The following is a 14,008-nucleotide window of genomic DNA, read 5'->3' on the forward strand; positions in this document are numbered from 1 at the left end:
CATCTGCTACACTTGTCCTTCTAGATGGTAGTGGTCGTGGGTTTGGAAGGTGCTGTCGAAGGAGCCTTGGTGAATTGTTGTAATGTAGGAAACGTGTCAAAGTCCTACAAACAGTAATGGGACAAACAGTTGTGCTTTGTTTTTAGTTGAAAGATAAATATTGGCCAGGACAATGGGAGAACTGCCCTCTTTTTCTTCTTGTCATATTATATGATCACATACGTCAAACTGAGTGAGCAGACGGACCTTGCATTAATATCTCATCTGAAAGACAGCACCACACTTCCTTAGTACTACACAGAAATGTCATCTAAATCTGGAGTGAACTGTTTTCCTGATGTGAGTTTTATGAGTGCAGATTAACAGCTACTTAAAATATCTATCAGTCCATTTACATTGATCAATTGTTCGTTATCACAATTAGCCTTAATGGGGTGAAAAGAAAAAAGAAAGGCTTGCATTTATATGGTGCCTTTCACAACCACCGAAAGTCTCAAAGCCCTTCACAGCCTGTGAAGTACTTTGAAGTGTAGTCACTTTTGTGGATGTTTGTAATCACCATGGAAACAGTTTGTATTGGTTGGATTAGTTACAGGGGAACATTTTTCATTGTATTTTGCTCCAAATAAAATTATGACCTCTGGGTGTATTTAGGCTGGGGACAATTAACTGGTCATGCTTTTGTTGTACTTGTTACCTGTGTTTTATGTTGTTGAATTTTCCTTCATTATTACTATGAACCCCATTTAATTTTTATAAATATTAATATAAGTTTTTGTGTGCTTTAAGTCATTCCTAGCTCTGATAAACCTGCTTTCATCTTTCTACGCTGTATATGAACTGATTGGCAATCTGCCACTGCCAAACAAGGCATCATACTCCTTGCGCGAAGTGCCGACCTCCATTGTTGTAAGTGTAACAGCAATTTTGTGCAATTACTTGAGTTGTTGATTTATTATTTAAAAAATTCCACATAATAATGTTTTAAGATAAATTTGTTTACCTTAAACTTTAGCAGCTGGAGTTATTTTTTCAAACAAAGTGACAGTTTTCTTCTTTTAAAATTCATTCTTGGGCTGTGTGTATCACTGGCAAGGCTGGCACTTATTGCTCATCCCTAGTTGCCCTTGAGAAGGTGGTGGTGAACATCCTTTTTTGGCTGCAGTCTGTGGTGAAGGTGCTCTCACAATGCTGCTAGGTAAAAGTTCAAGAATTTTGACACAGCGACAATGAAGGAATGGTATGCCTGAGTCAGGATGGTGTGTAATATGGAGGACAACTTGGACACTATGGTGTTGTCATGCAGCTGTTGCTCTTGTCGTACCAGATGATAGCGGTTGAAAGTTTGGGTAGTGCTGCTGAAGAAGCTCTTGCATGTTGTTTGCATTGCATCTTGTAGATACTGCAACTATGGTATGCCAATGATGAAGGGAGTGAATTTTTAAGTCAGTGGATGAGCTACTAGTGAAAAGATTGCTTTGTCCTGGTTAGTGTCAAGCCACTGAGTGGTATTGGAGCACATCTATCCAAACAAATGGAGAGTATTCTGTTACACTCCTAATGTGCCTTGTAGGGATAGAGGGGCATCAGATAGTCATAAGGTGAGCTGCTTAATGCAAAATACCCAGTCTCTGACCTGATATAGTAAGCATGGCATTTATGTGGCTGACCCTGTTCCTTTACTGGTCCATGATGTTGATGGTGGGGGACTTGGTGTTGGTAATGTCATTGAATGTCAAGGGGAGATGGTATACTCTCCTGTAGGTAGTACACAATGTAGCCGCAGTGCACCAGTGGTGGAGAAAGTGAATGTTTAAGGTAGTGGAGGCTGTTGATCAAACAGGGCACTTTGTCCTGGATCGTGTGGAGCTTTGAGTGTCTTTGGAGCTACAGTCATCTAAGAAAATGGAGGGTTTTCCATCACCCTTCGGATCTTGTGTCTTGTAGATGGGAGAAAAACTTTGGAGAGTTAGGAGGTTAGAGAGTTACTCATCAGAGAGTACCCAGCCTCTGACTTTCTGGTGTGGCCACAATATTTATGTGACAGTCCAGTTAAGTTTTCATCAATGGTGATGCCCCAGGATGTTGACTGGAGGAATTCAGCAATGGTAATGCCATTGAATATCAATGTTTAAACTTTTTGACCTCGACCCCAGCATTCTTTTATTGTACGGCACATACATGTGTTGTAAACGACATAACAGATGCATGTTCTCATTTATTTCATCCTATATCAATTGCCCCAATACTGTGTTTATCTGCTAGAATACTAGTCTTAAAAAAACTGTACTCAAAATGTGATTATATATTCTGTGATTGTACATAGATTCTTTATACAGACTAATTGAAAGATTAATTTGCCTAAGTGAGTATGTCCACAAAATATACAAAATAAACTTATCTTTATAGTATTTAAAACTGATGTATTATGCTTTTTTCTCTTTAAAGGATGTAATTGATCGACTGGTAATTATGAATTCGAATGCCAAAATACACTCTCTGTTCAACTATGAACATTCCCATATGTTTGGTGTTAGGTAAGCTGGAATCCTATTCATTAAAGCTAGAAAAAAATTTCAAACTCATTTTCTTGTTCATTTAAAATATTGTATCAGGGATTTCTTATTGATCATTTAAAATATAGCCTGTCCTTAGGAATCCTTAATTTTTATTTCTCCCTCCCTAACTTGAGATTGGTGTTGAAACGAATTGTACCCCCTGTCGGTGGTAGGCAGGAATGTGGAGTTGGGGTTACAGTCAGATCAACCATGGTCTTGTTGAGTGGCAAAGCGGGCTGGAGGGGCCGGGTGGCCTGCTTCTGCTCCTAATTTGTATGTTCGACAGAACGGTAGCAAATATTCACACACTTTTACAAGCCTTTATTTTCAGAGATGCACAATACAAACAACGAGCCTCATGGGATGTGGGTGTCGTTGACAAGGGCAGCATTTATTGCCCATGCCTAATTGACCTTGAACTGAGTGGCTTGATAGGCCATTTCAGAATCAACCGCATTGCTGTGGGCCTGGAGCCACATGTAGGCCAGACCAGGCAAGGACGGCAGATTTTCTTTCCTAAATGTCGTTCGTGAACCAGATGAGTTTTTACAACAATTGATGATAGTTGCCCTGGTCACCATCACTGATGCTAACTTTCAATTCCAGATTTTTATTTATTGGATTTAAATAGCTGCTGTGGTGGGATTTGAACCCGTGCCCCCAGAGCATTAGCCTGCCCTCTGGATTATCAGTCCAGTGACATTGCTACAATGCCACTGTTTCCCCCACCCACTCCTTGCCAGCTTAATACCAACTCATGCCCCCCCCCCCCCCCCCCCCCATCCACCACCCTTTACCCTTATACTCTCCATGCCACTATCCACCCTGGACTGACCTCAGGAGCCATGTTGAGATGAAATAAAATAAAGTTATAAATATGTGTTACAGTTTTTACTATTGTAAAAAATCCCATTCATGAAAGCTCATTCAGAACACTTAAATCTCCTCGAATACTTGATCCTCATTAAAAGTAAGCAGACTTGTATCCATAATTCCACATCAAAGATAGTTAACTCTTTAATAATCTCTGAGCTGCCAATCAAAGTGTTAACTTTGGATCCCCTACTGAGATAATGATAAGTTGTGGAAAGTAGCCAAGCATTAATAATGACATAATGATAGCCCGTGGAGTAATGCCAACAAATAGCTATTGCAACTGCCAGAACAGATTTTTTCAATTCCCTCTGACACAGGTAGCCTATTTTCTAAAGAAATAAAGGGCTGGAGATTTAAATAACTTCAGAACTTGACAGTTCTAAAGACCTTACCCATCTTTCAAGAGCATTTACAACTGTTATAAAAATTTGTAACTCCCGTGTTGGGGATTAAGGCCCTTGCTGCAGTGAAAGTGGGGTCTGTTTGAATTCAGCAGAGTTCAAATGGCCTTGCCCAGTTTGTGGCTTACCTCATGTGAATCAGGCCCTCTCCCCTTTTTTCCTACTGGCAAACTGGGGTCTGTTGGAAATGGGAGCATGACTTTGTGATCTGGGTCCAGGCAGCCATTTTTAAAAGTCCCAGATTCTCCATGAAAATCCAGGCCAGTTTGTTCCAGTCCAGTGAGAAAAGAAGTATTGCTAGACCCGGTTCTTGGGAGTGAGGTGGATCAAGTGTCAGTAGGGGAACACTTAGGGGACAGTGTATCGTAAGATTTAGGTTGGTTATGGAAAAAGCCAAGTAACAATTTGGAGTAAGAATTAATTGGGGGAAAGCCAACTTCAATGGGCTAAGAATGGATCTGACGGATAAATTGGAATGAAAGGTTGACAGACAAAACTGTAACTGAACAATGGGCTCCCAATTAGGGATGGGCAGTAAAAGTCCTAGCCTAACCAATGATGCCCACATCCTATGAAAGAATTTTAAAAAAAGTTTTTAAATAATAAATAGTTTGGGCACCGTCAAGGTATATTCCTACAGAAGGGAAAAGTAGGCCAAACAAATCCAGAGCTCCCTGGATGATAAAAGCGATCGAGATCAAGATGAAGAAAAATAAGTGTGCTTATGTGAAAGGGAGTTCAAGCACTCTCCGATCCTGCAACGACCACACGAGTGTCAAGATTCTTTCACCAGTTTTATTCAAGCATGCAAGATGGGTACAAGCTCCCTGAATGGTTACATTTCCTTGCGGTTATACTTTTCCTTTATCTTACTCTATTTGCATGCACCAATGATCAATGTCTACGTGTCTTAACCTCGTTACAAGACCCAATCATTTACACACACAATTAGTCCGTTAGTTCTATCCTATTACCTTTGAGACACTCGTATATGATTATATTATCCACTCCTATTCAATGTATACACACACACCTTGGCTCTTATCTGGTCCAGACTATGACTTGTGGTTTATCAAAAGCCACTTCTTTGTCCATTGTATTTGGTTTTTAACTCTTTCACCTCCCCATTCATTATGATAGTAGTTAGGTGGATAATACAATTGAGAACTAGGCTGAATGTAGAAAGTTCAGAGGGGAATTGGAAAAAGCAAATAAGAGAAACAAAGAAAGAGTATGAAAAGAGACAGTAAGCTAACATAAAAGGGAATGCAAAAGTCTACTATAGGCATACAAATAGTAAAATGGTGGTAAAAGGAGGAATGGGGCTGAGCTGCACCTGAACCGGAATGGGACCAACATCCTTGCGGAGAGGTTTGCTCTGTTGGGGAGTTCTGTTGGGGAGAGTTTAAACTAACTTGGCAGGGGAATGGGATCCTGAGAGGAGGTTCAGCAGGGGGAGATGCATAGCCAAAATTAGAAGAGAGTGCAAGTGAACCTGGAAGGCATAGAAATTATAGGCCAGTTAAGGCTCAAGGGAGTTTGGCAAGGCTGGATTGTATTTATTTTAATGCAAGGAGCCTGATGAATAAGGCTGATGAGTTGAGGGCACAAATTAACACATAGAAGTATGATGTCATTGCTGTCACAGAGACATGGTTGAGAGAGGGGCAGGATTGGCAGCTCAGTATTCCAGGATATAGGGTCTTCAGGTGAGACAGGGAAGGAGGTAAAAGGGGAGGGGGGTATCGCAATATTGATCAAGGAATCAATTACAGAAGTAAGGAGGGATGACATCTCAGAAGACTCCTCAAATGAAGACAAATGGGTAGAAGTGAAAAACAAAAAAGGAGCATTCACATTGCTGGGAGTGCACCATAGGCCCCCAAACAGTCAGAAATAGAAGAAGATATGTAGGCAAATTCCAGAAAAATAATAGGGTAGTAATAGTGGGGCATTTCATCTTCCCCGGCATTAATTGGGTTAGTCACGGTGTGATAGGTTTAGAGGGAGTGGAATTCTTAAAACGCATCCAGGTGACATTTTTAAGCTGCACCAGAAGGTCCTACAAGAGAGGGGATGATCCTGGACTTAATTTTAGGGAAGGAAGGCGGGCAAGTGGTAGAGAGGAAGCAATTTGCAGAGAGTGATCGTAACTCCGTTAGATTCAAGGTTGTTATGGAAAAGGACAAGGATGGGCCAGAAATCAGAGTTCTAAACTGGGGGAAGGCAGATTTTAATAAGATCAGATATGATTTGGCCAGAGTGGACTGGGAGCAGCTACTTTTAGGTAAATCTGTGTCAGAGCAGTGGGAGTCATTCAAGAAGGAAATAGGGAGAGTACAGGGCCAACATATTCCAGTAAAGACAAAGAGTGGGACCAACAAATCCAGGGAACCCTAGATGTTGAGGGATATACAGGATTGGATAAAGAGAAGAATGGAGGCAAACGGCAGATACCGAGGGCTCAAAACAGCGGGAGCGCTGGAGGAGTATAGAATTTATAGGGGGAACTTAATAAGGCAATTAAGAAAGCAAAAAGGGGGCATGAAAACATTGGCAGGTAAAACAAAGGAAAATCCAAAGTTATTTTACAAGTACATTAAGAGTAAGAGGATAATTGGGGAAAGAGTAGTGTCCATTAAGGACCATAGTGGTCATTTGTGTGTGGAGCCGGAAGGTGTAGGTAGGGTTCTAAATGAATAATTTGTGTTGGTGTTCACAAGTGAGAGGGACGACATGAGTATGGAAATCAGGCAGAAGGACTGTGATATAATTAAAGAATTTAGCATAGAAAAGGAGGAGGTTCTAAGTGGTCTGGCAGTCTGAAAAGTAGATAAATCTCCAGGCCCGGGTGCAATGTATCCCAGGCTGTTGAGTGAGGCAAGGGAGGAGATAGCAGGTTTTCTGGCAATACTTTTCAATACCTCTTTGGCCACAGGAGGGGTGCCAGAGGATTGGAGGACAGCCAGAGTGTTGCCATTATTCAAGAAGGGAGGAAAGGATAAACCAGGGAACTACAGGCCAGTCAGTCTAACCTCAGTGGTGGGAAACTATTGGAAGCAATTCTGAGGGATAGAATTAAGCTACACTTGGAGAGGCAGGGATTAATCAAGGACAGTCAGCATGGTTTTGTTAAAGGGGGTCATGTCTGATCAGTTTGATTGAATTTTTCACAGAGGTGACCCAGGTGTGTAGATGAGGGCAATGCATTTGACGTAGTGTACTTGGACATCAGCAAGGCTTTTGATAAGGTCCCACATGGGAAACTGATAACGAAGGTAAGAGCCCATGGGATCCAAGGCAATTTGGCAAATTGATCCAGAATTGGCCGAGTGGCAGGAAACAGAGGGTGATGGTCGAGGGACGTTTTTGTGACTGTATGCCTGTGTCCAGTGGAGTTCCACAGGGATCGGTGTTGGGTCCCTTGCTGTTTGTGGTATATATAAACGATTTAGACTTGAATGTAGGAGGGTTGATCAGTATGTTTGCAGATGACATAAAAATTAGCAGGGTGGTAAATAGTGAGCAGGATAGCCTTAGATTACAGGGGGATATAGACGGGCTGTTCAGATGGGCTAATCAATGGCAAATGGAATTTAATCTGGATAAGTGTGAGGTGATGCACATGGGCAGGACAAACAAGGCATGGGAATACATGATGAATGGTAGGACGCTGGGAAGTACCTAGGATTGGAGAGACCTTGGTGTGCATGTCCACCGGTCCCTTAAGATAGCGGGACAGGTAGATAAGGTGATTAAGACGACATATAGGATACTTGCCTTTATTTGCTGAGGCATAGAATATAAGCACAGGGAGGTTATGCTGGAACTGTATAAAATGCCGGTTAGGCCACAGCTAGAGTATTGCGTGCAGCTCTGGAATGTGCATTATAGGAAGGTTGTGATTGCAGTATGGAGAGTGCAGAGAAGATTTACCAGGATGTTGTCTGGGCTGGAAAGTTAGTTATGAGGAGAGATTGGATAGACTGGGGTTATTTTCCCTGGAGCAGGGGAGATTGAGGGATGATATGATTGAGGTGTATAAAATAACGAGGGGCATAGATAGGGTAGACAGGAAGGAATTTTTCCCCTTGATGGAGGGATCAATAACCAGGGAGCATAGATTTAAGGTAAGGGGCAGGAGGTTTGGAGGGGATGTGAGGAAGAATTTTTTCACCCAGTGGGTGGTGAAAATCTGGAACTCACTGCCTGAAAGTGTGGTCGAGGCAGAAACCCTCATAACATTTAAGAAGTATTTGGATGTGCACTTGCAATGCCATGACAAACAAGGCTATGGGTCTAGTGCTGGAAAATGGGATTAAAATAGTTAGGTACTTGTTTGAGCGGCGCAGACTCGATGGGCCAACGGTCCTTTTTCTGTGCTATCGACCTCTATGAGCCTGCCATTGAAACAGCAATTTCCTGGGAATGTATAATTAATGTGGCAGGTTTGGGATGATACAGCTTGAAAAGATGTCATTGCCGCCAGCATTAAAACGTCACCCGCTGCCACACTTAGTGCAAATTTGGAATGATTCTGCACTAAGTTTTGGAAAAATAGTTTCACTACAACAATGGCAACTTGCATTTTTTTTTAGTATTTTTAATTACAAGACAAATTTCCCAATATACCTCATGAGTGCAAGAAAAATATTAATGCCAAGCCAAAAAAAATGATCTTGAAAGAGGTAAGCTTGATGAAAGCATTTCTGTTGAGGAAAATTTTAAAGGTCTGGAAGTTTGAGAGATAGTGTGGTTTTGTGGTTCAAAACAGGGTGCCTTGGAAGCTGAATACATACTTTTCAAAGGCATGGCAAAAGGAAATGTGGGCTGAGGGTTTGGATGCGCATATGGCGGGAATTTAAGGAAGGAGATGTTCAGTGGGGTGGGACGAGAGCTGTTATTATTCTTGGACAGTTTACAGATTTGGGGAGGAGAAAGGCCAGGAAAGGATGTAACACAAGAATGACCATTTGAAATTACGTTTTCAGGGATTGGAGAACAAATCATGTCAGCAAGATCAGGGGAAATGGACAGGCAAGATTTGAGGTAAGACATGATATGATATGGGCAGAGCCACTTTGAATGAGGTGAAGTTTATGGAGTGAGGAGGATGGGCAGTCAACCAGGAGAGCATTGGATGGCAGTTTTAGCAGCAGGTGGCTGAGATACAGGTGAAGGCATCAATAAGATGGAAGTAGGTGCTTTGTGAGATGGAGAGGACGTGGGATAGGAAGCTCAGTTTGGGAGTTGAATGGGACAAATAGGTTGCTCACAGTCTAGTTCAGTCATGGATATTAGGGGGTGAAATAAATTTTGTGGGCACGATGACACACTTAAAAATTATTGCTAGAAGGAATTTTGGCTCATTCAAGACTGGCTGTTATTTCACATAGGTGGTTTCTCCCCAAGTTAGGCCCTTGCAAGTTGAATAACAATACAGAAGTTACTGTACTTCAATGTAATGCTTGAAATCAAATGCACCTATGGACATAGTATCCAATCATCTGCACGGATGGGAGCTGGGTCCAGGCTAGCACGAGTCTGAGTGGCCGTTCCCCAGGCCCTGCTCCCAGCTTCGCACTAGGTTTCCGGCCACCTCTTCCCCCCTCCCTCGTTTTGTTTTCAGCTTTTCTGCAGCGTCTTCTCATGTGATTGGTAATGGTGCAGCGGAAAGTCATCTTCATGGCGGCAACTACCACATAGGCCAGTTGAAGAGAAGTTACAATCCCCGCTCACACAGTGACCACAGAGACTCAGGCTTCCTTTAACCGGTTTTATTCAAGCATATGCAAGGGAGCCGCAATCATTCCTAAGAATGAAGACCCAGCTCCCAGTTTGATTACATATCATTACTTTTGTACTTTTTCTTATCATAATATCATAGTACCATTTGAATACATCCAATTGGTAACCGATACACCGGTCTCAAGCTAACTATCCTATTGAGTACGTAAACATCTGATTTTGCTAACCAATTATTCTAAAGGAGGTACACGTAATTATATTATCCAATCAAAATTAAAACACATACGCAAATGCCTTGGTTCTCACAGCTCAAGACTGTGTTTCATCAAAGCCCCCTCTTTGTCTATTGTCCCATTTCTAAGCTAAAACCATCTGCCCCTTCCCTATGTGAGGGGGGAGTACACCTCATCTAATTTATGTCGTGCTTGTGTCCCCAGTCAGGCTCTCAAGGCTATGCAATGTTCATCTGGTAATCTTTAACTCTTAATGTGTTTAGCAGTCATGCCTGCCTGGAGATTTTAGGGGCTTTTCAGTAAATTCTTACTGTATTCTCTTTTAGCATTTTTAATTTTCCCCTTACAGTCCCCCCTTTTGGCCCTTGGCAAAGCCCAAGCTGGGCCACACCTTAAGTTGAGAATTCCTCTTCTGGTCCTTCAGGCGGCCAGTCGTCCAGACCACCAGAGGAATCCTAAACCACTTGGTTGTATAATATAACCTTCCCTTCCCTTGTCTTCTCCCTTGGAGTATGCAAAGGTCAGGGAACTGATGCGCACCTTTGGTTTGTTACTGTTTGTGCCTGGAGAGCCCCTTTCCAGGTTTTATGTTGGTAGCAGCAGAGTCCGATAACCCATAAGAGCATGATTCCTGTGACTATCATCATACCCATTCTAACAATTTCCCACCAATTCATCAATCTTCCGGCCGTAGCATAAGAAGTAGCTGATTGGGCTAACCTCCTGGCCGATTGGGTGGCTAAATCCACTTGCACACGCCCCCTTGCGATTTGCTCTCTAGAAGCTTTTACATACGATTAAGCTCTTCTTGTGGCTTCCTGCATGGCTAGGTGTGCTATTCTGATAGGAGTTTGATCAGTGAACATTGTGTCATTCCACCTAGGGCTAAACATCCCACAGACCCTGTGGTTCTGCCTGGCAAATGGAAGTCTCCTTTAGTAAATAGTTTGGCCACCTGTCGGCAGAAACTCGAGTTGCTAGCACAAAGTCCCCGTAAAAGAAATCAGCCTCGCTGGTCATGAAGCACCATTGAGTTGAGGATACCTGAATTGCCTTAAATGCTTCCTGAATCGGTAAAGCGAATGTAACTTTGTTTGTGTTTGTAAATACCTCCAGTGTTTGGCATGAGCGTACAATGTAATTTCTTGATTCTGAACAACAGTCCCTAGCACTCATCAGTACCATGTCTTTTACATAGGATATATATCCACATAGCCCCACGCGGAATACCATCCCCCCTTTATCTACTACTAGGGACTCAAACCTATAGCTGTTTAGGGAAGCCCCCTTTGGATAATGTTCTTGGGGAATGGCCATGATAAATTTTATAACTCCATCCCCTGCTCCACCTTAAGGTTGTGTAATTATCAATTTCTGCCACCCCTTGCGTAAATGTATGAGGTTTAATTGGTAAACTGACTCGAACATGTGTTCGGGACTTGTTCTGAACCTGATATTTTCAATGTCAGATTTTATCTTGTTAAATCTTGTGCTTTCATATCACATGCCCTCCTTGTGGTTTGTGATTTGGCTGTGTCTATTATCCCGTCTGCAGTCTGCCTAAGGATCCATAGCAGACCTCCTTCTTGTAGCTCCACGGCTGTCAGGGCATGCTCTGTTCCATGTGCACTGAAGCGCAACCCTCAGGCAGTCACAACAGCCACCCAGGAGGCATAATCATTTAAGTCATAGATCTGATCTGAATTAAGCATGGAATTGGCACTCTCAAATGGCCCTCCGATATCGCCTAGTATACTTCTTTTTAACCTAGCCTGGGCTTTTGCTCTAATTCCGTGGATGATTCGAAATTTATAGTCATTGACTATCCTCTTCAGTTGCTTCTAGCCCATTTTATGGAATTCTGGTGGCTGTGCCAAGTCATATGCAATACTGACAGTAGTCCTGAGATATTATATGTCACTTCCAGGGAGACCATAGTTACATCATGCAATAATGGTTTTGACTTTCCTATCCTGACTATCCCATCTGTGGGGGGGACTTACTACATCTGGACATTGAGTGGGTCTTTGATATCCACACGTCATCAAACACTGTGTATCATAACAACCATGCCTATCTATTATATATCTACATGTTTCTTGTCAATATTGTCCTTCAGGACCTGGTTCCCAAACAAAGGGAGGTAGGTCTGTCCATCCAGCGGTCACATTAATCTCTTGATACATCCAAATGCTTGTTGATGAAAAACTGGTAGGGGGCGCGTATATTCTACATCCCCCATACCACCAACCCTGTCTAGTTCTCATTGTTATACTCGAGTGGTGTTAGCTGGACTGGCTGCCCTGGTGCTGTTAAATATAAAGTACTTTTACAACTCTTTGTGTGATTACATGTGGGGGTCCTGTTCCCAGCTGTTCGTTTGATGTGTTCGTGTAGTGACTTGATCCATAATCCAGGTGTTGGGTTTTCTTATCCATTCCCCACTTCCTTCTTGGGGAAGTAGTACGTACTACCCACGGTGAAGGCAGATGTCATTATTGACTTTGACCGTTGGTGCTTCCCATGCCAGCGCTGACACGCCCATAGTCAGGATCACGGACCTGTGGAAACATTAACATTGGCTCCCATTGCCTGGGTTATCATTATTTCTTTCATATGGTTTTAATTGAGAATAATGTTTCCATTTGTTTCCCGTTTTCGTATCCACAAGTGCGCACGTATCACCTATCATTACCTCGTATGGTCCATGCCATCTGGGTGCGAGCCCAGTTCGTTCTGGGTTCATTTTAACCATTACCCTGGTCCCCCCCTGAAGGATCAGTTGTTGCTCTTTGGATTTGCTTGTTTCCATATCCTTAGTCATCTGTCAGTCCCTAACTTCCTCTCTCAACTCATATAATTGCTTACTTAATTCCCTTACGTAGTCCTGTATTTTTCCTTTCAGTGGCCCTACATCTCCTCCTCCTACTGTAATGTCTTCAGGTAATTACATGGCTCTTCCTGTTATCAATTCAATGGGGTGAACCTGGTAGTCCTATTTGGTGTAGCCTAAGGCGCATCAAAATGCTGGGTAATACAGAATGGTGGCCCAGCTATTCCCTGTCTCCTGAATTGCTTTGGCTATAGGTGTTTTTAAAGTTTGGTTCATCCTTTCCACCATCCCTGAACTCTAGGGGTGGTAAGGAATATGGAATTTCTGTTTAATCTCCATAAGATTACACATTTCTTTAATGACTCTCCCTGTGAAATGAGTTCCCTAATCTGAATCCATCTGGGTAAGCACCCCACTCCTTCCAGTTTACTATCTCCTGCTGCTGTCTCATGTCGGACCTCAATTCCTTAAGCTGTCTACGCAACTCAACAATGCACCTTCTTATCCTCTCTTTCAATGGCTCACTATCTTCACTTCCAGTGACAGTTCTCTCTGGGAGCTGCTTAACTCTGCCTGTCATCAAGGTGTTAATCCTGTGGTCTTACTCTTTGATGCTTGCAGGCACATTAATATAGTCAGTAATACATCTATTTAGCCTTTTCCCAGCTTTCCCTTTACCTGTATCCACTTGTGGTAAATTGTTGTTAAGTATTATTTCTCCTTACCCTTCAATTGCCTCAACTACAGATTCCAAATAGTTTTACCTCTAAGGATTTTTTTTCCTGACCATGATCATCCTAAGATTCTCTTGAGATCAGTTTCTCTATTGTCTTGATCGTTTAAAATATTTCCTTACTCCTTAGGCCATATTAACTATTCCATGTCAATGGGGATCTTTGTCTCTAGATCTTTGCTTATCTTCCCCTGTGCGGTTCCAATGTCTCAGTTGATGGCCAGATTATCAAATTCAGTTCCCTTAAAACAGTTTGTACATTATGGTGTCCATTTTCCCTAACTCTTTCTTCTACTCTTAATCTTTTCCTCATTCAATTTTACACATGCAGTGGCTACCATCTTATCTTGTTCAGGTTGTCTGGAGAGACTTTACAGTCCAATAAAGTATTCTCAAAACAGTTTTAAAACAGAAATCAGGCATTGACATGTTTTGCTTCCTTATCTTCTTCTTAAACAACATCTTATTGTATCAAAAGTAACCCACTAAATTATGTCTGACTTTTTTAGCATTATCCCAGATTCATTAACTTGGCCAAAAATTGGATTTCTGCCAAACTTTGTCAAGGTCTTGAGCTTAACTTCACATTTTGGGAACAGACTTACAAATACACAAGCTTGTAGCAT

The 14,008-nt window shown here is 42.2% G+C and overlaps 1 protein-coding gene across 12 annotated transcripts in view; it reads left to right on the plus strand.

Moving 5' to 3' along the window:
- Positions 1-14,008, plus strand: part of tbc1d32 (TBC1 domain family, member 32) — a 418,366-nt gene that overhangs the window by 201,036 nt on the left and 203,322 nt on the right. For 11 of the 12 annotated variants that reach the window (XR_005942968.1, XR_005942970.1, XR_005942972.1 and 8 more), the window contains 2 exons: positions 790-909; positions 2,449-2,537. Coding sequence is in view for 7 of the 12 variants with exons in the window: in XM_041187465.1 (XP_041043399.1) it covers positions 790-909; positions 2,449-2,537 (209 nt within the window). In the remaining 5 variants the exon portion in view is untranslated. The remainder of the gene's footprint in view (positions 1-789; positions 910-2,448; positions 2,538-14,008) is intronic. The other variant, XM_041187466.1, reaches the window with a different exon arrangement.

The sequence above is a fragment of the Carcharodon carcharias genome, chromosome 5, assembly GCF_017639515.1.
Source record: "Carcharodon carcharias isolate sCarCar2 chromosome 5, sCarCar2.pri, whole genome shotgun sequence".
Classification (NCBI taxonomy): domain Eukaryota; kingdom Metazoa; phylum Chordata; class Chondrichthyes; order Lamniformes; family Lamnidae; genus Carcharodon; species Carcharodon carcharias.